We start from the raw sequence: 27,914 nt of genomic DNA, 5'->3' as shown, positions 1-27,914 counted from the left end.
CAGGAAGGGCACCACTGCCCCTCACTCCCTCCCCTCCCCCAGTGCACAGGGGGCTGTTCCTTTACAACATGGAAGTTGGGGCAGAAGGAAGGAGAGGGTCTCTCAGGCCCCAGGGGGGAAGCTGGACAAGGGAAAGTGAAGAAGGTCACTGCTCAGCGGTGGAGGTGTTATCATCAATCTGGATCTTCACTGCTGCTGGGCTACCTATATGGAAAGAAAGCCAAAGGAATCAAAATTTCAGACCTTAAAAATCTACCCCATCCCCAGAGAACTCACTGGTAAGACAGTGCCCTGCCCAGTATGTAAAGTAATAGAGAGCAAAGTTACAAGTTCCAGAATGGCTCTGCTAGAACAGGTGCCAGAAGTAAATGGTCCCACCTGCTGTGGAGTAGGTTCAGGTGCTCGGTTTGCCAGGCGACTGAGAATGTTACGCTCTGACATCTGTAGCCTCACAGCAACTGGGGGAATTCGAGCAATAGTAGCGGGGAGTCGAGTCACATCGGCTTTCATGTCACTCAGCAGTTCTTCCAGCTGTTTTAGAACTGCACAGGGCAAACAGAGGCGGTGAGCTGTGGTAGCCAAGACCGAGATCCTTCCTACCACAATGGGCCAGCCTCTCATCACTTCTCTGTGACTAAGTGATGTGCTCAGTGCTGGGAGTACTGTCTTTTGTCACTGAGTAATCTGACCTGGCCTCAACCACACTCAACCACCATTCTCATACCTCAGTTCTGGCTGTCCTTGATTCTACTCTTCTTAAAAGTCCCCCTTTTAAGGGGGACTGTCCCTTGCTCCCTACTGTCTGTGTTGCCACCTCTTCTTGAGCAGCTTAGTCCCATTGTTTCCTTTCCTCTCCACCTTTCAGATCTGTCTCCCCCTTCCTTTATAACATCCTTTTCCTCATTTCACCCTTCACCCCACCTCAATGTTTTAACTTTAATTAGAAACAAAATGTTGAAAGGGGTCTAGAATTTGATGGGATCTTAAATCACCTAAAGTAACCTCTAAAGTATCCCAGCTGACACTACATTATTCTGCTTTGCTTTCCACCTCCAAGAACTTGAATATATTAGGAGTTAAAAGAGGCAAAGAACTGTCCTTGATTGCCTCTAAGACATGAGCATCCCAAGGAGGAAGGCAAAGCTCCCTGGCACACCCTAAGCTCCCAAAGGAGCTCTGAAAAAGGTCTGGCAGTAAGAAGTAAATGTGCACTAAGGAGGTTAGGGAGGAAAGAGGCTGAGTCAGCAGGAGGCAGGGGAGCCACTGGCTACCTTTGTGCAGGACCGCATTGGCTGGCTTGTTTCCTGCCATTGACTCCTTGGACAGGTGCTGATGGCTCTCTGCCAGACACTCGACCTCAGCAAAGCGGGTGTTCAGGGCCATGGAAGGGTGTGAGGGGTCCTCGGACATGTTCAGATACGCTGCCCGGCGTAGCTGTTCCTCAATCACCAGGGCTTGTTCTAAGAGCTGGGCAAGAGACAAAAGAGGAGACAAGAGTTAGACTGACACACACTTTGCTGCTTTGGGCCTCGAGGAACCTTAAAGTGTTCTTTACACACCCAAGCAGATCAACAAGCCATTGCTTTTCTTTTTAACCCCTCTTCAGAGGTCCAAGTCTTTATAACTTAATTTTCATTGATACTTTAAATAGAAACTCAACTTAGACTATATAAAGGATTAAAATCCCAAGTAATTCTACCTTCTAGAGATACTGTTAACACTGAGGGTTTGTTTTTGTTTTTTTTGTTTTTTTTTTTGGTGCCTATTGCTTACATAATTAAGGTCATTTTATATAAATATTATTTTTCACTCAGTTACATAGTGAGCATCTCATCGTCAAGTGCTCTTCAAAAAGCCCAACCTTATGGGGCCTCCCTGGTGGCGCAGCGGTTGAGCGCTGGGTTGCGAAACTACCCAAAGCCTCTGCAGCGCGGGTTTGATCCCCGGCCGCCGGGCCAGGGTCCCACATGGCACACGGACCTCTCCTGCAGCGCCTGCTGCTTCCCTCAGCAGTGTACTTCATCATTCTGCCTGTTCTACTCTCCGCTCTGGCTCTGGTGAATTCTCTCACCCTCCCGTGCCTCTGACTGTACCCAGTGCTTGTATAAATAAATAAATAAATCTTTAAAAAAAAAAAAAAGATTAAAAAAAAGAAAAAAGTCCACGCTTACAGCTGCGTGGCAGTCTGTCCTATGGGTATCCCTACCACGTAAGCTGTTCTGCTTTATCCTTTATCAGACCCGGACTCCTTTCCTCCCCAACAGGCAACCCTCTAATATACTCACTGTGTGTTTTTGTGGGTGTCTTTGATGACTGAGTATTGTTTCACATACGCATTTGAGTTACACGATGCTGTTCTGCGTTTTTTCCTTTTCCCACTATGTATCTTTCTTATGTTGTTATATATTTTTTGTTGCTTCTCGCTGCTGCTTTATGCTCCGTGATGAGAATCCACGTTTACCTATCCACTCCCCCAACAACGCCTGGGTTGCCTCCAGGACCCATCACCAAAAATTCTACTGCATTCAATACTCTTGCACATGTCACCTAATAAGAGCTATGTAAAAGGGTCTTTGAAATATATTCCAAGGGACACAATGCTGATACAAGAGTTATGAGATTTAATTTGCTGAAGTATCCACTGTTTTTTAAATAGAATAAATCCATTAGGGAGCAGAAGGAGGGAGAGTATCAGATAAATAGGCTGTTTTTTTCCATAAGACATATGGCTCCATCAGTCTACTAATTTATCCCCAAATGTATCACCTGTATCGCCCTCTTGAAAGCCTTTGCTTTCAATCTATATACCCTGACTCCTTCACCAACTCCCTCTTCCTGCCTCAAACTGTGAGTGTTCCCTAAAATCAGCCCATGGATTGTTGCCTTCTGAAGCTTTCTCTCAAGAGACTGCTCCTCTCCTGTCTCAGCCAGCACCTCTATGCAAATGACCTGAGGCTCTTCAAACCTGCCTCTCAAGCACTGACTGTTCTGATCCCACTCTTGCACAGCTGATCACGCTTTGATCCCACTTGTTTGTGGTGATAGTAGTGGAAAGATATTTACTTGTGAAAATACCAAATGACTAGTCTAAAATTGAACTTTTTTTCTATAAATCACTCTCTCTCACTTCCCTGATCTACCAATGATGACTTAACTTTCTCAGTGATTCAGGCTTAAAGCCAGTTAGTTTTAGAGTCTCACTCCTTTTATCTCAAATGCAGTTAAGTTGGCAAACTGTGGCCTGTGGGGCCAAATGTGCCTACTGTCCTCCAGTATGGTCCAAGAGCTAAAGAATGGTTTTTAAATTTTTAAGTAGTTGAAAAAGTCAAAATAAAAATATTGAGATACTTCATGAAATTTTATGTAGTTCAGATTTTAGCACTCATCAACAATAGTTTTATTGGAACCCATTTCATACTCACTTATTGCCTGTGGCTGCTTTCACACTATAACAAGAGCTGGGTATTTGCAACAGAGGATACATGCCCCAGTGTCTGAAACAGGTACCATCAGGCACTTCAATAGAGGGTTGCTGATCCCCTTGGTCAATCACAAATCCTGTGAACATTTTGATGTTTTCTTTATCTTAACCTTTTATTTTCCACAACCAGCATCACCGTCCAGGCTCTCACAACCATAAGACTATATACTCTCTATAATCTCATGAGTAACTATTCCATTTCCCTTGGTCGTAGCAAACTCTTCACAAAACTTTGATGGCTGCCCTTTAATTGCAGGCTGTAGTTGAGACTCTCTTATCTGGTGAAAACCCTACCTACTGACCTCCAGCCCTTGCTTCTCTTTGCAACCTACCTCCCCCACCACAAGGCTTTTCTACAGCCCAACTAGGATATTTACTGTCTCCAAATACCCTAAGCTTTGTTTCCTCGATGTCTTCGCCCAACCTAATTCCTTTAGCTCAAACAACATTCTGTGTCTACTCCACAATTTCTATTACACTCATGGAATTAATTCCAATGACATCTCCATGAAGTCATTTGTGAGCTCTCACTCTGCTCCCCAAATTCCCACTGAAGAAACTGCTAATGAATTCACCAGTTTCCCTAATACACAGAATGGCATTCATTTGATGGATGACTTTTGCCCCTCCTGTTAACAGAGAGCTTACCAAGCACAGGCAGCAAGACTTATTTGCCTTTACCTCCCTCTAGCACTCACTGCAGTATTACTTGTGTGCATCTGTATGCCCCCATTATATTCAGGTTAAGATGCATGTGTCTGGTCTTCGAAGAAGACCAGGCGCCCTCAATAGACATTTGCTAAATTCTTAAGTGACACTCCCTTCAGGCCTGGGCTCATTATCTGTAGTGATTCTGAACCTCTACACCTCTGCACCTTCTCTTTGCATCCACTCCACTCCTTACCTAAGCACACAAGTGCTCAGACCCAGAAAAAGTACCACCAGCCCACTGAGATCCCTACCACCTTCTCAGAGATCCAATTCAACCCCACCTCTGCATTTTTCCTGAACACTCCAACCTACGGTGTTCCCCCAACGCACCTACTGCCTAGTCTGTCATTCCTTAGGCACATAGTCATCTTCAGCCCCTGAACAGCTGATTAATTTTCAAGTCTGATTATGTTGCTCTCTAATATTTAAGATATTTCGGAGGAAAGCCTTTCACAGAATACAAATAGTTAAGTCAAATACACAGAACATAAGAAACAGGATGGGTGAATGAACAGACTCCCTCCTTTGCAGTCCCTTCTGCACTTTAAAGTCTGTTCACTTCAACACTGTGTTCCTCCTCATCCTGCTCACCTTGAACCTTCGGGCCAGAAACTTATTCTTGATCTCTAAGAAATTGCCACGGTTCATTTCACCCTTGAAAGGCTCATTGAGGATGGCATAGCGTGGGTCATTCTGGATGTCCTGCCACCGGGCATAGCCATGGCTATGGGAAAAGAGCTCAGGAAAAACAAGGCGAGGAAAGTAAAAACCTCAGACTGTGAGCCCTTCAGAAACCTTCACCCAGAACCTCAGCCCAGACTCAGGCAAAGGATACTTTATGATGCCAGCCAGCAGCCAGTAGTCATGCCGTCGATGCCAGATCTCATAGGTTTTCTTGGTGACTGTGGCTGCCCGCTCCTCATTCTGCCAAAGGGAGTGCAATTCTGAGGAGGGATTTAGGCAAAGTTAGGAGAAAAAGGCAAACATCTGTGCAAATTCAAACAGCTCTTTAGTCCTTCCCCCACATCATCTCAGTAGAATGCCTCTGGCTTTCTAACATGGACCCAGAGGCACATGCAGTCAAGCTGGCATTCCCTCTCTGGCAGTGGTAAAGTCTCTGCCTGGGTTTCTGACCAGAACCAAACTTTCTCCCTCAGATCCTTTTAACCCCTCATTTCATACCAGTAAAACCACCATCTGCAATGTTGAACATGAAACGCTGTTTAATGTTTTTCTTCTGTTTCTCATCATTCATGTCCTTGGGGGTCTCTCCATTCTGAAGCATCACCTCTTTTTTGTCCTCCTCCTCCTTCTTCTCTTCTACAGGACATTCAGAAGGAAACTGTCAGCTCCAGACAGAAGCCTAGCACTGTGATTTCTCCACGAAACTACCTGCTACAAGATGCCCAGTAACCTCCCCCTTCTCCACGGTAGCTCACAAACCCAGAAAAAGGTGTCCCTGGCCCACTGACAACTCAATGGGAAACAGATGGAGTCTTTTAGCTTGGGATAAAACAGCTATAAGGGTGCAGATGGGGCAGGGTGGATGTTCCCAGAGATAAAAGCCCTTGCATCTAGTCTGAGAGTCCTTCTAAACCACGATCAGCTTCCCCAAACACCAACCTTTGTCCTCTACTACAATGGGAGTGAGATCTATTGCTGATTTCTCCTCCACCTTTTCCACTTCAGCAACACCTGTGGGGAACAAACAGCACTGAGCGTGTATTTAAGAAGCATGTTCTCTGTCCCTCTATCCAACTGGAACAGTTCTAAACCTAATCCCTATAATCAAAGTCAGAGGTGTCTGAAGGGAGAAATGCTGTAATTTAAAATCAAGATTTTAAAAGTTAAAAAATACAACAAACTCAAGGGTGTAGAAGTCATCAGCGAGTCCTGCTGTCTCTGCAGCCTGGCTAGGAGTGAGAACTGCGGTCCCCAGAGTGATCTGGTGGTCTTGAAAATGTGGATACCTTTGGGTTCAGTCTCCATAGGCTCCTCTGTTCTCTCCTTCACCTCTGCCTTTTCCACTTTCTCCTCTCCCTCAGGAGGTTCAACAAGGACCTTCTCATCCTCTGAAGCAGGGGCAGGCGGCTGTGTACTCTTTGAAGGAAAAAAAGACAGAAGCTGAAGAAGCCAGCACCCCAAAAGCAAAGTGGGTTTGTTCATTAGCCATTAGTATGGTACCAAGTCACCCTCATGTGTTACCTCAGGGGTGGCTTCAGGGACTGCAGATTTAACCTCCTTTTCTCCTTCTGCATTCTCCTCTTCTTTGAGGCTATTTTCTTCTATTTTTACCCCATCTTCTGCAGGCCAAATGAGAAAAAAATAATTAGGAAGACGGTCCTAACTCAGAGCGAATGTCATGCCTTGTCAGTTTAACTCAACTTAAAAAAATGTCCTCTCGTGCCTTTAAGAGCCAGCCATATTCTCAGGACAGCCCTCCTAAACTGAGAGGGAGATTGCTGTGTGGCCTGCCAGACACCCCTGTTAGAACTGAGCACAGGGGAACAGAAAAAGCAAAGGCCAGGACAAGAAGGAAGGCCAGGGAAATGAGTGTGTGGGCAGACTTACCAGCAGCTGGGGCAGGGGCAGGGGTGTTGGGCTGCGTGTCCCCTGGAGTGGAGGGTGTAGGGGTCTTTGGGGAAGGTGACCCTGGCTGGGACATCTTCTTGCTTTCCTCTACTTCAGCGAGTTCAGGCATGCTCCAGCGCCCATTAACATGTTCAAATTCCTGAACCTAAAGCAAAAGACGAGAAGTTAAAGACCCAATTCTAGCTCCAGGCTGCTTTCCTGGAAACTGCTTCCAGTTTCCCCTAGAAACCTTGAACTCAGGTGAGGCTCAGGCATTACCTTCTTGCGAATCAAGGACATGACACCAATCCTTGTAAGAACATGCTGCCGAGACAGGCCTTCTCGGGGGACACCATCAGCAAAGGTCTCAGCCCCATCTGCTCCAGGCTCACATAAATGCCGCATAAAAAGAGACACGTAAGCTCTGCAGGAAACAAGTACAGAAATGAGTTAAGACAATGATCAGATTCTGCCCTATACCCACTAAGGCATTATCCCAGACAGTGACTATGGTCCATATTGAGGTAAGGCCCACATACACTGTAGGCTGATGTCTACACTCCACACCACACCATAGGTTCTCTCTCAAGGTAGCTAGGGGACACAAAGAACCCTACTACTACTAACAGTTTCACCTGCCAACTTCAGCAGAAGACACAGCCAACTTCCCTGCACAGCCCTGACTGGCAGTGGAGGATAACCAGAGGCTAGAATTCTTTGCTCTAGTTACATCAGTCATTCCAGCTTTCCACTTACTTGAACTCTTTCTCTGATTTGCCACGCAGATCCCTCACCAGCCACTGAGTGGTAAAAGCATCCTGAGGTGGCATCCCATATCGCATAATAGCATTAAGAAAGGCTTTGCGCTGACGAGCATTAAAGCCAAGTACCTAGAGAGAGAAGGAACCTAGGTGAGCGGGAGCAGGTCTTTTCCCATCAGCATTCATTACCCCTCCCCAGAATTATGTGCACTTACTTCAATATTTCCACCAACACGGGCCAACAGAGGAGGCAATGGCTTATCTTTATCATTCCGCAGGCCCTTGCGACTGGGCCTGCGGGGAGCTGCAAAAAGAAAAGGATGCATGAGCAACACGGGTGGCAAAATTAGAAAAAGCAGTATTTTCAAAACCAGCATACAGGCACAGCCCTCACCTTCTGAACGTTCATCAAAGTCTTCATCACCTTCCTCTGAGGCCACTGAATAATCGGACTGGTTGTCGGACTGGTCGTCCTGCCAATCTGGAGGGAGAGAGGGCAGATGAGCGGGGCCCACTGCTCTAGTGGAACGGCCCATGGGTGGGGGGCGGGGCCGGCCACACACACCTCGGTCCTCCTGTGAGCCATCATTGTAGTTGACCTGTTTACGGATTCTTTTTCCTTTGCCCAGATTTCGGGCCAGATCTTCTTGCTGCTGCTCATAATGGTGCCGCAGCAATTTCTCCCAGTAGTCAGGATCCACACTTTCTTCCTGTTTTATGATTTCCCGTTCTACCTCCTCTTCCTCCTGGGACAGAGGGAGGGCCAGGACTCAGGGGTGCTGAAGTCAGCACCACCAGCTACCCCTGGTCCTCACAGTTCCCATTCTGCTAGCTCCTTTTCATGACTTGACTCTGAAATAGTTGGTGTGCCTGCTTGGACCTAAGAACTTGAAAGAAATTTAATTGACAGGACGTGACTCCTCATGATTATTTATAGATTAGCAGCCAACGGAACTGAAAGAAATACATGGGAGGCACTATTATCACAAGAGAAGGTTAAAGAGAGATAATGTGCTTTCTTATAACCTCTTTCATTTGACACATAGTTATGAGATGGCAAAATAAAGGAAAGAGAGGTTAGAACCTTGGTAAGGCAGAACACAGGAGCTTCTGAAATACTGCGAAAGTTTCATGAATGGGCCTCCCTGGTGGCACAAGGTGTTAAGGACAGCACTGTGAAGCAATCCTCAGCTACTACAGCTGGAATTTGATCCCAGGCAGGCCAGGGAGAAACCCGTATTGCACAGTAGACCTCTCCTGCTTCGCCCGTTGCTCCCCTCAGCAGTGTATTTCGGTCAGTCAGCCTGTTCTGTCCCCCACTCTATCTCTGGTGAATCCTCTCACCCCCACACCTCTGGCCTATACCCCAGCTCTTGTATGCATAAATTTTTTAAAGTTTCATGAGATAAAGTCAAAGGATCATAAACCCTACTGTTCCTCATATACTCCTTAAAAGTTTACCAACTATGAGGGCCTCCCTGGTGGCCTAGGGGTTAAATCTCAGTGCTATCACCCCCAGCCAGGGAGCTAACCTACATATGGCACAGCAGACCTCTCCTATCTCACCTGCTGTACCTCTTAGCAGTACATCCGCCTGTTCTCCTCCCCACTGTTTCTGGTGGATCCTCTCATGCCCTGGACCTCTGGCCTACACACCAATTCTTTTATGCAAAAAAAAATATGTAATTTTTCAGATACACGTATGTATATCTGTCTTGTCCATCTAGATCTAAATACATAGATCTCCTCTTATGTCCCAGTGTTTAAGTTCCTCTGAAAGTCATCGTTTTTTCAGATACTTCAGGGCCATTAATTGATTCCAAATACCTTACATTACAGTTAAACTGCTGCCAGCAGCATATTATAAACAACTTAAATGTCCATCATGACGGAACTAATAAATTGTGTGTGTTGCTGGGGGCAGGGAACGACACACAGCAAGTGGAAGTAGCTAAATGGTATAAAGTACCAACTATAAACAAGTCAGTCACGGGGATGCAAGGTACAGACTTCAATTGATAACCACATGACATATTTAAATGTTATCAAGATCTTAGAAGTTCTCTCCACAGGAAAAAAAATTTGTAAGTCTCTGTGGCAATGGATGTTAACTAGTCAATTCCCAGTACATCCAAATATCAACTCATTATATTGTATACCTGAAGCTAATGTTATCCATCAATTATATGTTCATTTAAAAGTAATTATAGTGGCCCTCCCTAGTGGCATAAGGGGTTAAGTTGCAGCACTATGAAGCTGTCAGCAGCTACTACAGCACAAGTTCGATCTCCAGCCAGAGAAATGACCCACATGGCACAGTAGACCTCTCCTGTCTTGCCCGCTGCTCCCCTCGGCAGTGTATTTCAGTCAATCTGCGTGTTCTGTTCCCCACTCTGTCTCTGATGAATGCTCTCACCCCCTGCATCTCTGGCCTGTACCCCGGAGTTCTTGTATGCATAAATAAATCTTTAGAGAAAAAATAAAGGGCCTCCCTGGTGGCCAAAGGGATTAAAATACAACCTATGAAGCTATCAGCAGCCACTGCAGCATGAGTTTGATCCCCGGCTGGCCAGGGAGCAACCCACATGGCGCAGCAGATCTCTCCTGACTCACCCGCTGCTCCCCTCAGCAGTGTATTTCAGTCAATCTGCCTGTCCTACTGTCTCTCGTGAATCCTCTCACCCTCCACACCTCTGGCCTGTACCCCAGCTCTTATGTGCATATATAAAAAAATCTTAAAAAAAATAAAAATAAAAATAAATAATTATGGTACCTCCAACTAAGGACATAGCATACAAAAAAGGCAGAGTAGAAAGCTCTTTTTGTACTGATTTGCATTTTATCTTCAAGATATATTAAGTTAACAAAGGCAAGGTAAAGAATACTATATGGAACTACTTGGTGCTTAAAAGGAGGGGCCTCCCTGGTGGTGCAAGGGGTTAAGCACAGCACTATGAAGCTATCCACAGCCTCTGCAGCACGAGTTCGATGCCCGGCTGCCAGGGAGCAACTCACATGGTGTAGCAGACTTCTCCTGTCTCGCCCGCTGCTCCCCTCAGCAGTATGTTTAAATCAGTCTACCTGTTCTGTTCCCCACTCTATGTCTCTGGTGAATCCTCTCACCCCCACACCTCAGGCCTGTACCCCAGTTCTTGTATGCAGAAATACATAAATCTTTAAAAAAAAAAAAAAAAGAGGGGCCTCCCTGGTGGCACAGCAGGTTGAGCGCAGCACTGTGGAGCTGTCCGCAGCTTATGCAGCGCAGGTTTGATTCTTGGCTGGCCGGAGAAATACCCACATGAGAAGCAGACCCCCTCCTGTCTCGACCGACCTCTCCTGTCTCACCCGCTGCTCCTCTCAGCAGTGTTTTCAGTCCTTCTGCCTGTTCTGCTCCCTGCTTTGTCTCTGATGAATTCTCTTACCCTCCCATGCCTCTGGCCTGTACCCCAGTTCTTGTATAAATAATTAAATCTTTAAAAAAACAAAAAGGAAAAGGAAAAGGGATGTGTAGAGGCAAAGGCATATACAGGCACACATCCTCTAACTGTACTTCACACATGGTGCACTTTAAGGGATTGAAAGGTATGTGGCCACCCCACAAATCAGTGAGCCCACTGGGGCCACATGCCCAACAGCACGTGCTCACTTTGCACCTGTGTCACATTTAATCAAGGTTCTACACTGTATTTTAGAAATAATGCCATTGCACACTTAACCAATTACAGTAGAGTGCACTAAGAAACCAAAACACGTGTGTGACTCACTTTATTGCAATATTCACTTTATGTGGTGGCCTGGAACCAAACCCAAAATATCTCCATGGTGTGCCTGTATACACCTGTATGGATTTATATGTATTATTTTTAGAAGATAGGGTTTCCCTTGTGGCACAGGGGTTAAAGACACAGCACTGTCAAGCTGTCGCCAGCCACTGGAGCATGAGTTCGATCCCCTGCCAGGGAGCTGCCCACATGGTGCAGCAGACCTCTCCTGACTCACCCGCTGTTCCCCTCAGCAGTATATTTCAGTCAATCCACCTGTTCTCTTCCCCACTCTGTCTCTGGTGACTCCTCTCATCCCCCACACCTCTGGCCTGTACTCCAGTTCTTACATGCATAAACAAATCTTTAAATATATATATATTTTTAGAAAATATATAAATAACAAAAACATCATTTATTACTGCTAGTGAAAAAAACTAGAAAGACAAAGGACGGCATGGAAAAGATGTACCTTTGCTTTTTCTGAATTTTGAACCATGGAGCTGCTAAGAAAAAAATTTTAGTAATAATAAAAGTGAACAGCAGCTGCAGTCTTAAGAGAGGTCCTTCGGACACCTGTGAGGTCAGAAGCAAAGGTTAGCAACAGGGGAGAGAGCACCACCTCTCCCCTTCCCGACCAGTCAGCACACGCTGCCCCGGTGGATCACTCCTGGTTGCAATTTCTGCCCTGAAAGGTCAGTGCAGCCGGGCCAGAAGCACACTCCTCATTGAACACTACTGGCCTACAGGCCTAGGCCAGACTTCCAGCCATAGTTACGCAAAACTGAGGTTAGTAGCATCACCTTCAAAAACAAAGATAACAGGTATCAGAAAAACACACAGTTAAGGCCAATATTTTTGAATTGGAAGGATAAGAAAGATGGCACAGATCACCAGAAACTGGCGCCAATTCAAAGAACCCCAAGCTGAGTGGCCTAAAGGGGACCACTAGAGCGTACATTTTTTTTTTTCATTTTATACCAAATTTATTTCTTGGGGGTGGAGAAGAATTACTGCAGAAGCTATGCATTTATCATTGCTTCAGTACCTTGTTATTTTACTACAAAATACTAAGAAAAGGACAGGGAGAAAAAAGGAGAAACAATTCTAATGTTTTTAAAAGCACAGGAAGATAAGCTGCCTAGGTATGTATCTTCTGCCTTTCCTCCAAAGAGACCTGAAATAGCAGTTATCTGTAGTTAATAAAATATAAGAGAAAACAAAGAGTTAGATTCTGATAAAGAGCTAGTTAATGTAACTGTTTTGAATGTGAAATTCGGCTGTGAGTTTCCTGACTACCATGGCAGAGATGAGAGTATGATTGGCCTACCAATTCATCGATGTACTATTTTGTCTACAGATGTTTTCCTTCTGTCTCAAATACCATCTTGGTCTCAATTCCAAGTTTTGGACCGATCACCAAGCACAGTATTACCTTGGACTGATACTCACCCCCATCTCTTCTTCCCGTACCACATACTGGGCCACTTTAAATGAGCTCAAATATTCATTCATGCCCTGCAATTCTGTGTCTTCAGTCTCATCCTGATTACGGTCCAACAGTCGTTCAATGGCCTTATCATCATAGTGGATAACGCTGCTGTCCTCTCCCTCTTTGTTGTCTCCTCCTAGAAAGAATCAGGGGTCCATACCCTCAAAGTTAGCTTCAGCAGCTGCAGTGGAAAGAGCAAACACCACATGCCCCTTGGTCTAAGTCCCAGGAGCCCAGGTATCAAAGAAACCCTTTAGAAAGGCTAACCCCAACACCAAAGCAAGTTCCCAACTAGCTCACCTCCATCTGTGGCCTCATCCTTGAATAGTTCCTCCGTGCCAAACTTGAGGATGTCATCAAGCTCCTGTTTGGACATGGATCCAGTCTTGGAGCCTAGTCCAGGTCGAACCACTAGATGCGTCAGCATCATCTTCTTCTTTGCCACCTGCGTGATGCGCTCCTCCACTGATGCACGGGTCACAAACCGATAGATCATCACCTTCTTATTTTGCCCAATACGGTGAGCTCTGCTAAAGGCCTGGAGTTGGACAATAACAAAGTCAGAAGGCAAAGGAACCATATTTGCCCAACACCACTTTTGCCCAATTTCCACATAAGGTAAACCTAGCACAGGGCAGGGACTACAACTTAACTTCATACAAAATTTCTCTGCACCCTGCCCCCAGACACCACCTCTATCATGTTACCCAAAACAGGACCATAGCTAACCCAAACTCTCTGGCTTACAATAAGGTAGAATCTACATCCAAAGAATCTACTGTTTCCTCCTGAAACAACTAATTCCAGATGGTGGAGCACTCACAAAAAGCACTGCGCTTCCAGTAAGTTACTACATACCAAGGCAGCTACCTCTGCTCACCTGGATGTCATTATGGGGGTTCCAGTCAGAGTCGTAGATAATAACTGTGTCAGCAGTGGCCAGATTGATTCCAAGGCCTCCAGCTCGTGTGGAAAGCAAGAAGCAGAACTGCTGAGCACCCGGTGCTAAAAACAGAACCAAAAATCCCATTAAAAGTGTCTCCTGAATTTCCATTAATAAATGTAGAAGGAATGTCAGAAATAGAAAACTTCATTATGCAATCACAGTAATAATGGTTGGCAGCAAGGTCTACCTGTGGATACTGAACCCAGTGTCAAAGTATAAGGAGAAACAGGAGATTACTATTGTCTCAAATACCTCCCTCAAGACAGTTAGCAATTACAGCAGGTAAAAGTAACTTTACAGAGAAGATACTCTGCACCACCTTAACCCAGCAAATCAAGGTGTATCACCAGTAAGGGACGTTATCGACACGTCATGTCCTCACTGTTATGATGCAGTTACGATGCATGAAAAAGAACTTTTATGGGATTCTTGTCCAAATGACCAAACTCAATTTAATCAGAAAATATCAAACAAACCTAAACTTTAGAGTCTACAAACTGACCAGTACATGCTTAAAGTTTCAATGTCATGAAAGAAGAAAAAAGAATGAGTAACTACTACAGACAGGAAGAGAAGCAACAGACAATGCAATCTGGCATCTGAGGTTGGATTCCTAAAAAGGCATTAGGGAGAAAAGTGGTGACATTCAATTAAGACTTGTAGCTAAGTCAACAATATTGTACCATTGTTAATTTCCTGGTTTTGATAATTATACTGTGCTTACATATGTTGTTGTTATGAAGGGAAACAGGGTGGGGAGTATACATGAACTCTATTTTTTGCAACTTAGGTTCAAAATTATTTAAAAATTAAACGTTAAAAAAAAGAAGGGTTGGGCCTCCCTGCTGGCGCAAGGGGTTAAGACGCAACCTATGAAGCTGTCTGTAGCCTCTCCAGCTTGAGTTCAATTCCCTGGCTGGCCAGGGAGCAGTTGCCAACATGGCGCAGCAGACCTCTCCTGTCTCACCCGCTGCTCCCCTTAGCAGTGTACTTTGGTCAGTCTGCCTGTTCTGTTTCCCACTCTGTCTCTGGTGAATCCTCTCACCCCCCCCATTCTGCTGGCCTAAACCCCAACTTTTGTATGCATGCATAAATCTTTAAACAAAAAAAAAAAAAAGAAGAAGGGTAGTAGTACGGAGACAAGTCTGCCACTAACGTGCTATTGAGATTAGAAAAGTCCTGGTCCCGGGCCTCCCCGGTGGCGCAGCGGTTGAGCGCTGGGTTGCGAAGCTGCCCGCGGCCTCTGCAGCGCCGGTTCGATCCCCGGCTGCTCCCTGGCCACCGGAGGAGGGTCCCACTTGGCGCGCAGACCTCTCCTGCTGCCCGCTGCTCCCCTCAGCAGTGTACTTCGGTCCTTCTGCCTGCTCTGCTCCCCGCTCTGGCTCTGGTGAATTCTCTCACCCTCCCGCGCTTCTGACTGTACCCAGTGCATGTATAAACAAAACAAACAAACAAATAAATAAACAAACAAACATGCCTCTATTAAAAAAAAAAAAAACTTAAAAGAAAAAAAAAAAAAAAAAGTAAAGTCCTGGTCCCTCTCAGGCCTCAAAATACAATGAGGAGAGTTACGTAAAATGCTCTTCTTTCTAGCAGAAAGAATAAGAACTCCAAAGGGAAAAGCTCTCCTAAGAACAGTCGAATAGTCTTCCAATCAAGACATTCAAAGCTTTCCTCTTCCCTATCAACTGTATGAGACCTAAAATCAACTACACAGAAAAGCAAATGCATGAGAACATGATGATAAGAACATGCCAGGCCCCTGGCATCAGGTTTCTTTAGGCCTTGCTTGCTCCTGTCACAAATGCCTTGAGGCAGAATGTGGGAAGGAGGAAGAATCGCTCTGCAGACTGGCAGGCCCAAAGACACAGGCGAATGGAGATGCCTGGGTGGAAGCCCCTTCTCCTCGCTCACCGTTGAAGCGGTCAATGGCCTCTTGACGCATGTTCCCAGTAATCCCACCGTCAATACGCTCATACTTATAACCTTCATGTTCCAGGAAATCCTCTAGCAGGTCCAACATCTTAGTCATCTGGAAGAGCAAGTCTAGTTACAGAGGAGCCAGAGGACTGCCCCTTTCCCCATGCCATGATGAGGCTTGTCTACTGCTGACCTGAAGCCCCCAGCCCCACCACACAATACCTGGGAGAAAATAAGCACACGGTGCCCTCCCTCCTTAAGGTTCTTGAGCATCTTCTGTAGCAGCAGCAACTTCCCAGATGCTCTGATTAGGGCACTGCCGTCATACATGCCATTAGGCATCTTAGGGGCTTCCTAAGGAGAGAAGCAAAGAGAAAAACATTGAAAGCAAGCCCAATGGAGAGGTTCCAACCCAGGGAGGAAGGGGCCCAACATACCATTGCAGCCACAGGGAAGAGATACGGGTGGTTGCAGCACTTCTTAAGATCCATCACCACATTTAACAGGGAAACCTGGTTGCCACCACCTCGAGCATTGAGTGCTTCAAAATTTCGAGTGAGAATGTACTTGTAGTACTTCCTACATGGGCAAGAGAAAAAGCAGTCAGACTCAAGGGTCTCACATGACTCCTGATGCACTCCCCCCAAGGTATGCGAGCTTCCTGCAGAAGTATCTCACTAAACACCAATGTCACCATGTTGAATAAGGGAAGGATAACTAATAAGCACATGGCTCCAGGCCTCTGGCATGAGATTTCTTTAGGCCTTGCTTGCTCCTGTCACAGATGCCTTGAGGCAGTGTGGGAAGGAGTAAGAACTGCTCCGCAGACTGGCAGATGTCTAAATTTGCAAAATGGAGTCACTGCTTCTGTCCCTTCCGACTCACTTCTGCATGGGGCTCAGCTCCACACGCACAATCAGCTCTGTCTTGGATGGCATATTCTTGAATACATCAGCTTTGAGCCGCCGCAACATGTGGGGCCCCAGCATGTCATGCAATTTTTTAATCTGGTCTTCCTTGGCAATGTCAGCAAACTCCTCCAAGAAGCCTTCCAAATTGCTTCAAAAAGAAAGAAAGGAAAAGTTGTTGGCAAGAGCAAAAGGAAGAAAAGAAAGTGATGTTGCCCCTTTCTGTAGAAAAGGGGCAACAGGAAGAATTAAAAGCAGCCAAGTTGCAAGCTGGTTATGGGTAAATACACACTTACTGGAACCTCTCGGGGGTCAGAAAGTTGAGCAGATGAAACAACTCTTCTAGATTGTTCTGTAGCGGGGTTCCCGTCAGCAACAGCTTATGCTGGAGTGAGTAGCCATTTAAGACCCGGAAGAACTGGGAAAGCAGAGGAAGATGTTAAATCCAATGAGGAGAAAACTCCAGGATCTCTGCACCAAGTTCCAGCTATTTCACTGCCCATTAGTTTAGCCCCACCCAGCGCCATCTCTTTAAGGCGGGCCACCAAGGTTCTCTCTCACAAGAAGGCAGAGGCGGGCCTCCCCAGTGGCGCAGCAGTTGAGTGCTGGGTTGCGAAGCTGCCGGCAGCCTCTGCAGTGCCGGTTCAATCCCCGGCCCCTGGAGAGGGTCCCACATGGTGCACAGATCTCTCCTGCCGCCCGCTGCTCCCCTCAGCAGTGTACTTCATCATTCTGCCTGCTCTGCTCTCCCCTCTGACTCTGGTGAATTCTTTCACCCTCCCGCACTTCTGATTGTACCCAGTGCTTGTATAAATAAATAAAATCTTAAAAAAAAAAAAAGGCAGAGGCCACTTTTCCCTTGCCTCCCCTCCTATGCCTCTGCTTAATGAGTGAAACTAGAAAACTAAAACTCAAGGCCAAAACCACTGCCAAGCCCTCACCTTAGACTGATTGTTCTTGAGCCTATGGGCTTCATCCACAATGAGGCAGGCCCAATCAATGGAACCCAAGATGGCCATATCAATGGTGATCAACTCATAAGATGTCAGCAGCACATGGAATTTCACAGATGCCTCTTTCTGCACAAGAAAGCCAGCGGGTCACTAATGTTACCTCCCCCAGTGTCAGCACACCCAGGCACATGTAGGGTGTTCTCTCCTCCGAGCTGTTATCCAATTTGTCTCACCCCAAAGACTAGGTCCCATCCCTCTAGGATGATCTCCCTCCCACAGAAATACCTTCATACGGGAGGCCTTCTTGCCACCACGAATGGCATTGTCTTCAAAGGAGAACTCATTCTCTCGGATGATGGCACGGCTGTCTTTGTCACCCACGTAGGTCACCACATACATATCTGGAGCCCACATTTCAAACTCCCGCTCCCAGTTGATGATGGTAGAAAGAGGGGCACTCACTAGGAAGGGGCCTTTGGAATGACCCTTAGAGAAAGAAGAGTAGCAACAGTGTAAGAACCAAGGGTCACACCACACTAGAAGGCCAGCACCCCCCTGTACCCCTATCCCCCAGAGCTAGCTGAGGTCTGGTGTATGGACTCACCCTCACCTCTCTCTATGCGTGGGAACACGCTGCCTACTCCACTCCACAAAGTCAAGTCTGCTTTTACAGACAGCCTAAAACCTTACCTCTTCCATTAGGTCTTTCCATACTAATTCCACGGACAATTCCACTTATCACAACTCAAATCCATTGCCCCAGGACTGAGGCTCTCTGCACCCACCACCAATTTTACCCACAGCTCCATCTCATCAAATCTTCCTCTAAGTACACGTGTCTACCTTTCTGCCATTCAACAGTATTCATCAAGATCAGCAACCAATTTTTTCTTCCTTTTACTCTCCTAAGACCGTAAACTAAGAGCGTAAAATACCTAACAGCCTAGCTCTCCTACCTCCTTGTAGAGAGAATAGAGGAAGACCGCAGTCTGCACAGTCTTCCCCAGACCCATCTCATCAGCCAAGATGGTATCGGTGCCCTGAGCCCAGGAAAAGCGCAACCAGTTCAAGCCCTCCATCTGATAGGGGTGCAAGGTTCCACCTGTAGCATCCAGGTACTCCGGCTGCCGCTCATACTTCACGGTTGGCTGAAAGATGATATAAGAAGTCAAGAGCTAAGAAGGAATCACTTCCTTCCATTAAAAGAGCAATGCCTCTTCTTCACACATCTTCAAGAGCTCTTCCTTGAGAGTCTTAAGAAAACTGTGAGGAAAAGACCCTCAATGATCACTGAAACTTTGCGACTGATTTAAGACCCTCCAGGAAGTAAGGCAATTAATCTATCAGGCATACAGATCTGAGGAAAGACACATCACAGCCTGCCTGGCAATCTAGTTGTCTAGGGTCCTTCTCAGTAATCCAGTAAGGCTCTGCTAGTCAGATAAATAATCCTCTATTTCCACTAGATTCACCTTTTACTTGATTTTTTTAGCTGAGGTGTAATTGACATTTAACGTAATAGTTTCCGATGCATAAATATTACGTTTGGAAATTGTGCAAATTGCTCACTGTAATAATCTACTGATAGATTCATCTTTTTAGCCTTAACCATTTCATTCTCACATTAATCAAGTAAGACCCAAGCAATTGAGCCAGAAAATAAGGGTTAGAGGGCCCAGATTCCAACGTGAGTTTCACAAAGCTTGGTTGTGTGTCCCCTCACTAGGTAACACTTCCTCAATCGTTTAAAACACCACACCTTCCATATTTCCATTTTTCTGATGAAAAGATAAAGTAATGCTAGTATTTCCCGATTTACAGAGAAATGGGGAGGAAGGGCAACAGGCCTCATGGGGCATCCTCAGCTATAAAGTCAGGACCTGCAGATCAAGCCACCAAATCACATCACTAGGCTGAAGCACACGTACATCGTCCTACACAACAAATTGTGCCATCCCAGTTTTGCCCCAACTCACATCAACTGTTGGTGTTTCAGGAGGCCTCTCCAACTTCCTCAGCTTTACCTTCTTGAGTTTCTTGCCTGGCCGTCCTTCCTCACCCCTCATTAACTCTCTAAAAGAGACAACATCACACAGTTGTCAAGGGTCCTTCTCAGTAAAGAGCTACTCCACCCCTCACCCAAGCCACTCACCTGTGATTCCAATAGCTCTGCTTAAACAGGTCATAATCTTGTATCTCCACATCCTCACTCTCCCAGGATGCCTGATCATATGGCAAGTCCCGCCACTTAATCAAGTAGTGGACATGGCCCTTCTTGTCCACGCTGTAAGGTCAAGGAGAGAAAACAGTCAGAGCCAGGCCACCCTCCTCTTTGCCTAAGTCAGCCCTGCTCTCAAAACTGTCAGTAACCAGACTCTACGGAGGCCAGACATACAATTCAAAGCCTCTACTATACCAGTCTTTGAACCAAAAATGACCTCTAATCTATAGTTGCCTATGGCTCAGACACCAGGATTCAGTTGGTTAATAACATGTAGAGGTCTCTTCCAAGTCTAAATCCATTTTCTTACTCCCTTTGGTAGGGATCTCCCAGCGGATATACGGCCTACCTCCACGATTCCCAAGACAAACACCAGTCTGGCCCAGCTCCATTCGTACCTGTGGTTGAGAATTCGGTGGATCATCATCCACTCAGGTTTTATCCCATAGCGGTAGAAGCGCTCCTCCATCTCTGCAAACTTGGGGTCCTTGTTCTTTCGCTTTCGGCTCTTTTCTTCATCTCCACCAAAATCCCCAGAGGGTGGTTCATCCATATCATTCTTCCGCTGATAGTTTCGGAACATCACTTGACAATGCAGCTCCAACTGCAAGCAGAAAGATAAGTAAGTCAACCCAGAAGTTATATACACCTTCTCTCCCCGAGGCTCTTTTCTCACTACCCTCTTCTCGAGTCCCCTATCTCTAGTGCATTCCAGGTTTACCTGCAGTTCGGACACCCAGGAGCAGTGCCAATAAGACATGCCTTGCCATTTCACAAAGAACTGCCGCTCTGGCCGCCCCTCCAAGGGTTTGGGGGAGGGAGTATTGGGATCAGCATCCGGAGGCCGAGGCACTGGTGTGGGAGATGGTGGTTGACCCCATTTCCAGATGAGGATCTTCTGGACTTTGCCCTTAAGAGCTGGACACTGTGGGAAAAAAAGAGAATCCAACATCAAATCATTATCCTGGGGAGGAGATGATAGAGCCCACAGCCTCAACCAAATCAAAGGATTACTAAGCTTCATTTCAAGTAAGATCTAATTCCAGGACACTTCTACTGAAAGAGTAATAGAAGTCCCTCCCTACTTCAGAATTTCATTCCTATTTACTTAACAGAGCCAATAGTTAGACTTCGACAATCCAAAGCAGACCACGAGCACAGAACTCCTCTTTCAACCAATCTGAAGGCAGCAAGTCGCCCTATTTAACCATTCTTTTTCCCCTTTTTTTTTTTTAAGTGGGGATCTCCGGGTGAGGACCAGAAAACCTGCTAGACAAATTCTAAAAGAGCTGTAACACTCCTATTTAATTAACCATTCTAAACTACCAGCGCCCCAGGACTGGATGGCAAGTCAGGGAGAGATGTTCTGGGCTATAAGAACACTGCCCCACCCCCTTTAAAAGAACAGGCAAAGCATCAATTTCTTTGTTTGACGTTAGTCTGACATTTTCCCAGGATACCTGTCTCAGGGCTAGGTGGTCTATAGTTCTCCATCGGCCTCTCCTGCCCCTCAGTCTCATGCCTGCATTTAACCCTAATGTTGGGCTACACTTCACATCTCCCACCTGGCTGGGGGAAGTCACTCACCGTACAACGGGGACACAGCCATTCACCGTTGGGGATCTCTGGAAGTGGGGGGTTCAGGCAGTGAATGTGGTATGAAGAAGGACAGGTGTCACAGCAGAGCAGCTCCCCACCGTCCTTGCAAACCCGACAGAATTCCATATGGTGGTCATCCTCCTCTTCGGGGTCACCACCAACCTCTTCAAGGATCTCCTCACCCTCCGAATTGTCTTCTTTAGCCTCCCACTGGATGCCTTCCTTCTCCTGCAGAGGAAGACCAGAGTCTGATTATTCCCACCCCCCACCCCTGAACCACACCCATCCCCCTTCTGAATGCTTCCTGAAGCCCACACCAAGACCATCACCAAGTCTACTCCCACCAGACCCATAAAAGCCTTCTCGCCCCACCCTTCCAGGGCTCCCAAGGGCCACAATGGCCAAGTACTCACACAGTGTGGGCAGCTCCACTTGCCCTCAGGAGCCTTCTCCATATCCGGATCCAGGCAGACCATGTGGTAGGCTCGGGGACAGGTATCACACAGGATGATCTCACCGCCTTGCTGGCACACCTCGCAATAGTCCTGGTGGTCTGTCTCATAACCATCCACAGCAGTCACCTCCTCCTCGCCTGGGCAAGGAAGAGGGAAAGCCCAGTTATTAGAAAAAAACTACCTCCCCCCAACCCCTATCTCCATAGGGAGATTTTCCCCAACCACTCCCACCTTATCCCACCACATACAGATACAGAAAAGAAACACACCTTTCTTCTTCTTTTTAGTGGTTCGGAGTTTCTTGCGACTGCGGCTACTGCGGCTGGTGGAACCATCAGAAACAGAATAGCTATTGATACTGGCATCATCGAAGTCAGACTCCACATCTAAGTCATCATCCTCACTCTGGCAGAATGAAAAGGCACATGGTTAGAGGTTCAAACCCAAGGGAAGAGAGTGGTAGAGAAGGAATCACTCTTACCAGGGAGCCTAGAATCCCAGCAAGGTCTGTTCTACATGGAGCCTAGTCAGACCTTGTTCTGCGGCCAGCCCCCCTCCTCACGTGCCCACCATGAACGCTAGATCCCGCTATAAGGTGATGTCCTCTTGTTTAGACAGGGCCCTCCACCAAAGGGCTGCACTGGGCTCTCACCGAGGATCTCTTACGCTTAGAACCAAAACCTCCCAGCTTGATTTTCAGGGGTGCGACTTTCTTGGGTTTAGGCTTCTTGGCATCAGGTACACGAGGGCTGCCCTTGGGTTTTCTCCGAGCATTGGGACCTGAAGTCAGAAGAGTGCAAGTTAAGATCATCCAACCCAAAGTTCCCTTCTAAATCCAAGGGCCATTCCTCCCTCCAATATCTAGCTTAGTGCTAAAAGAACAGAATCTCCATGCTTTCTCTGCCTTCAACATCCTAAGCCCACACTTGTCCTTCCCCTCCATGGAGCCCCATTTCACCTTTGCCCTCCTTGGTCTTGGCCTTGCGGATAGGCACCTCCACGGGGGGAGGTGGTGGTGCAACTTCTGTGGCGGTCACCATGCTCTCCACCACAGCCACTGCCGCCGCGGCCGCCGCTGCCACTGAAGCCCCAGAACTGCCTTTGAAGGGGTTGTTGGTACTGAATTCCCGCCACTTTGCACCCAAAACCATCATCATCTTGGAGACAGCAATCTTAGGGTTTTTGGCAGCAATAAGGGGTCTGTGGTAGAGAAATGGGGTAAGAACAGAAAAGAAAAAGTTCATGAATAAAAGAGAGGGAAGGGAAGTGAGAAGAGATTGCTTAAGTACTCTCCTCCCCCCGCGCCCCAAACTCTTACTTACCGGACAAACTGGCTGAAGGCCTTGTAGTTGGTGAGGGTACGGTAATCCTCCTCTGAGAACACATGGTCAATGTCTTCCATGCCCCAGTCTTCCAGGAGCTGAGCAGATGATTTAGGTTCCTGCAGAGAGAACAAGGTCAAAGACCTGACACCTACTGCCCACACCTGCTATGAGAATGAGTTGAAACTAAGGTTTGCAAACCCCCGGGTAAGAGAGCTGAGAGGAAATCATTAGCAGTAAGTGGAGAAAACGTTCCAAAGAGCAGAGGAGTGTCTGTGAAACAAAGGACAGGAGTTAACACACAGAGAAGGGGATGGAAGTCCAGGCACCTTTGAATCATCATCGTCATCATCCTCCTCTTCCTCCTCCTTCCGCTTGGATTTGCTCTTCTTTTCTTTCTTAGGTCCAAGCTTCTTTTTCTTCTTCTTGCCAGGGGTGTAGTCGCTGCCCTCACTGTCTGAGCGAAGAGCCACCTCTTCTTCCTCCTCCACAAACTCGGGCCCCTCCCCAGAGCTGTCCCCCAGCTGCCGGCATAAGAGCACACGCTGGAGCAGGGAAGGGGGGGGAGGGAGACAGACACACATGCTACACACATGCTGACCTCAGGACAGCCCTGAGGCTCATCCCCAGGACCTGACCCACCTCTCCAGACTCCAGAAGCAGAAAACAAAAGCCCCCAGCCCTGCAACCCTTCTCAGAGCTCCTCCCTTCTTCCTCTTATTCCCCATAACACCCTGTCACCCACTCACCTCCTTTTTTTGGCGCTTGCTCTTAGGGATTTTAGGGTCCCGAGGTTTTTTAGGTTTCTTCTTCTTCTTGAGCTTTGGAGTTTCTGCTTCTGACAAATCCTCTTCTGGGTCCTCTTCATTTTCTACATATATTTGGCAAAGAAGTAGGCAGGGAAAAGATCAATAGCAAAAGGTTAGAGCCTAATCCAGAGGCTTTAGACTTTATTCCCCCACCTCTTGTCCCAGATTCCACTGAAGAGAACAGCTATACTCTCCACAGAAGGAAGCTGATACTCAGTACAAAAACAGACAAAGAGAGAGCTGTATATACCCGAAATAGGCCTGCCAGGCCAGACCAGGCCCACCTCGGGCAGCTGTCCAGACCTCTACCTCTTCACCTTCATCCCTAACAGGAGCTTCTATATCTTCGCTGTGCAGTTGAATTAAGCCACCTAGAGTTAACCAAATATGAGAAAGAGGTCTAGTCCATCTGTATCTGCCCACCAAATACTCTCTAAACCAGGCAGTGAGAATGAAAGACCCTACCAGAAAAGGCAAAAACTACAGCATACACTCTCATCACATTCCCAGAATATCAGTTCAGGGGTCCTAGAAATCACACCCTCTGCTAACCCCTTTGGGTCATCACTGCTCAAAACAATCACAACTTCCAGAGCCCAGGTCCAGCTGCCAACTCAATCTCACGCCCACTCCCAAACATAATTTCCTTTCCCCATCTCCAGCTCTGCTGTTTCTCCTCAGCTTCTCCTGGGTCAGTAGCCTCTTCTCCCCAGGGGCCCAAATCAGCCCAGCTGTCACCATCTCCTCCACCCTCCCCTTCCTCCTCCCATCTGGCTCCACCTCCTCCCCTGGCTGGGAGCACACACAAAGCCTGGGGTAACACTAAGAGCTCCTGGGCAGGGATAGGTGGGAAGGGGCACAGGGGGGAGGAGAAGGCCAGGAGGCAGCTTCCTTTGTAACAGACATTTACACCAGCACACCAGCTCCCTCCTCCCTCCTCTCTCTCCTTCTTCCCAAGCCACCCCCGCCCAAGGAGGGGGGAGTGGAGAAGGGAGTGGAGAGAAGGAGGGAGTGCCTCACCCACTGAGGAGAAGGAAAATGGCTCCTGACCGCAGAAGCCAGCCCAGGGCACCCAGCTGCCAACATAGGACAGACAGGAAGTGGCAGGGAGGGGGGGATGTGGGGGAGACTACCCTAACAGAAGACTTTCCAAATTATTACCTGGCCCCAGGTCCAAATGCCACCTCTCTTACACCTATCCTGGGGTGACACAGTTCTCAGGAGGCCACTCTAATGTTCCAGGCAAGGAAATCCAAGACAAACATAAAGGGTAATACTAAGAGAGGGACTGGGTTACTCCCTAAATCAGTTATCTTTCTAATCATCAGAGTTTAGCTTTAACAAATGCTCAGTGAAGCTATGATCAGAGCATACAATCTTGTCTTCAAATTTTTGATACCTAAGAGATTTACCTGGAAGAATGAGAGCCCACAAAAAGTCTCAAACTCAGTTCCTCATCACCCCATCCAGAGTCCAAACCACACAGATCCTAAACCACCTCTTCCAGATTAGAAGCAGCAACCTATGCAACATATAGGAGTCAAATCCAGATCTAGAAAAAAGGTGCAGCAATAGGTAGTGGTGGACAATATGCTTCTCCAAATCCTACAGAGGTTCTTCCCTCCTGACCCCCAGAACTAGCCCTAAAATGCCTCTGGCTCCGCCCTGAGGCAGATACCAGGGAACATGAGACATTAGGCTGGACAAAGCACCATCAGCCTCCCCCTTCCCACTCAGCCCAGGATCAGGCCAGGCACAAGAAAGCCCCTCCCATTCCCTCGGGATTGGAACACCAGCCTGAATCTCACCAGAAAGGATCATTTTCTGAAGGACTTCTCCCCAGCAATCCCCATGTCACCCCCCACTCCCACCCCAATCGGTTACATCTTTCAGTTGTTCCTCTTCATCACCTCTATAAAAGCTGGAAGTGAAAACAAGGACAAACCCACGGATGCAAAAGGAACACACTTCCACTCACATAAGACCCCCGAACTTCTCAGGCAGATACTGTGCTGACACGGCAGGCAGCACTGGCTGAGATATAGAAGATTTGGGAAAGGGGCAGGAATGGGGTGTGGCAAGTGGAAAAACTGGGTCATGCTACAGCTTGGGGCAGAGTTTGCCCTGGGAGCCCGCACAGCTCCCAATCAACACAGGAGCAGCCCCAGACCAGGGGGCCAGTGGGAAGTCAAGATGTGGGCCCCACACTGGATAGCACTACTATTTCTCCTGCCCCTCACAGAAAGTATAGGATCACCTCACCACTACCGACCACAACACTACCCCTACCCTAGGCCACTGCACCGAAATCTGCCACCTTGCCCTCCACACTGATGAGAGTCAATTTTAAGTTTCTTATGTCAAGAACAGAAGACTCAGGAACAAGACTGATGCCTCTCTTAAATGGTATCAGGTTGAAATTGCAGACTTCCAACCCAGGAAATGCTGTAACATCTCTCCCAGACCACCTCAACTTGCCCCTGGAGCTAAGGAGAAGTAAAAAACGTTGGATGGGAAACAAAAACAGGACCAGCAGGCTCCAGAATGAAAAGAAAAATATAAAGAGATGATGAAGATATGGCATCCAGAAAAAAAATGAAGCTTAGAAAAGGCTGAGGAAACAAGTGGGCTCTGAAAAAAGACAGACAAGAGAGGCACAGCCACCTGAAAGCATGACATCAATCACCATCTGAGACTAGACAAGGGTTACTCCAATCAGGCATGGTGATTATAACTATACGGGTTTGGCCAGTCCAAGGAGCCACCCCAAAACACAAATAGTACAACCCCCAACACACCTACACAAACACTTCACTCTACCAGCCCAAACCCCAGGCTACCTGCACAGAGACAGAAGCCTCTATGAAAAAAAAAAAAAAAAGAAAAAAAAAAACACGGTTATGTCTACTTGCCAGGGAAAGAGAGGAGCCCAAAGGGTCACCTCCCTTCTTCTGCCCCCCTCACATATCCTTCAGGGTGACTATGTCCAACCCTTAGCCCCCATCACTCCCCCACTGAAAACATTTCAGCAATCTGCCTAGCTAATGGCGCTCTAGATCCCAGCTGAGGAGCGCAATTCAAACTTCACACAGTTGAAACAGCACAGAAAACCAGTAACTGAGCAGAAGCTAAAATTCATCAGAGAGAAAGTAACCAGCGCTCCCTCTTTCCTAACCACAGTAGCAGGCACAGGATCCTAAACAGACAGCCTCAAACCCCACCAACCTCAGGACCACAAAGCTTCCAGGGGTCCCAGGTACTGCATTCCTCCAAGGACCCACAGTGGGTCATGCCTGCCAGTCCAGAGAGCTCCCTCAATGGGAGCTGCAGAGCATTCCTGAAGACAAACAGTGCAGCGAGCTTGCATCTCGGTCCGCGGAGCCCAGGAGGCACATGGCTTCCACCCCCCTCACACAAGAGCTCCGCAGAAGAGAACCACTCCCTTCGGATGCCCTCTGCCTCAGACTGCACAGAGCAAGCCGAGAAACTCAACCCTGCCTCACCGGAGTCACTAGGGAGGGCCCAAATGCCTCCTTCCTGCCCCGGGCCCCTGGGGAAGATGTTACCTGGGTGGGGTGGGGGCAGGCTGTTGTTCAAAAGTGCATCCATATCCTCCTCCTCACTGCCCGCAGAGCAGGGGGACGGGGAGCCCAGGCCCGACGCCATCCCCTTCCGCTCCCGGCCAGGGAATTGGCCCAGCTGCTCCTGCCGGCGGCCTGGGGCCCTCTGCACTGGCCCGAGTCACTGTGCGGGGGAGGGGGGAAGAAAGAGAGAACAGTCAGTGACGCGCACGGCCCCCCTCCCCCACTCCCACCCGCTCTTTCCGCCCACCACTACCACCGGCCCCCCCACCCCGGCCACCCTGGCTGGGCACCCGAACCACTCAGGCTGAACTTAGTTCCACACTCCTCGGGGGCAGCCCGGAAGCCGGCTCCCCGAGCGGAGCCCCCCAGATTGGTCGGAGGGACGCCCCTGCGGGCAGGTTGGTGCAGGCGTGGGGAGGG

The 27,914-nt window shown here is 47.6% G+C and overlaps 1 protein-coding gene across 6 annotated transcripts; it reads right to left on the bottom strand.

The window, feature by feature from the left end:
• Window positions 1-66: 66 nt before the first annotated feature.
• Window positions 67-27,576, bottom strand: CHD4 (chromodomain helicase DNA binding protein 4; the record flags this gene model as incomplete). 6 transcript variants are annotated; one of them, XM_084254592.1, is made up of 39 exons in its annotated part: window positions 67-204; window positions 379-542; window positions 1,272-1,467; window positions 4,784-4,916; window positions 5,028-5,136; window positions 5,375-5,512; window positions 5,816-5,887; window positions 6,163-6,292; window positions 6,398-6,495; window positions 6,764-6,929; window positions 7,043-7,187; window positions 7,520-7,653; window positions 7,740-7,828; window positions 7,919-8,005; window positions 8,090-8,270; window positions 12,738-12,913; window positions 13,078-13,315; window positions 13,658-13,782; window positions 15,638-15,755; window positions 15,866-15,997; window positions 16,081-16,222; window positions 16,529-16,702; window positions 16,848-16,969; window positions 17,493-17,630; window positions 17,790-17,990; window positions 18,461-18,652; window positions 19,481-19,577; window positions 19,657-19,788; window positions 20,124-20,329; window positions 20,447-20,650; window positions 21,313-21,552; window positions 21,738-21,916; window positions 22,049-22,184; window positions 22,432-22,559; window positions 22,738-22,979; window positions 23,102-23,220; window positions 23,431-23,646; window positions 23,851-23,972; window positions 27,477-27,576. In XM_084254592.1, the coding sequence occupies 39 exons, from the start codon at window positions 27,574-27,576 to the stop codon at window positions 187-189; spliced, it is 5,739 nt and encodes a 1,912-aa protein (XP_084110718.1). In that variant the 3' UTR covers window positions 67-186. The 6 variants fall into 6 exon arrangements, with proteins under 6 accessions (XP_084110718.1, XP_084110721.1, XP_084110722.1 ...); XM_084254595.1 differs by having other exon boundaries at window positions 21,738-21,877; XM_084254596.1 differs by having other exon boundaries at window positions 8,090-8,267; window positions 21,738-21,877.
• Between the last annotated feature and the right edge of the window lie 338 nt (window positions 27,577-27,914).

Source organism: Talpa europaea (assembly GCF_964194135.1).
Source record: "Talpa europaea genome assembly, chromosome: 15".
Classification (NCBI taxonomy): Eukaryota; Metazoa; Chordata; class Mammalia; order Eulipotyphla; family Talpidae; genus Talpa; species Talpa europaea.
Note: the sequence above shows the minus strand (reverse complement) of the source record. Positions and strands in the feature narration are given on the sequence as shown.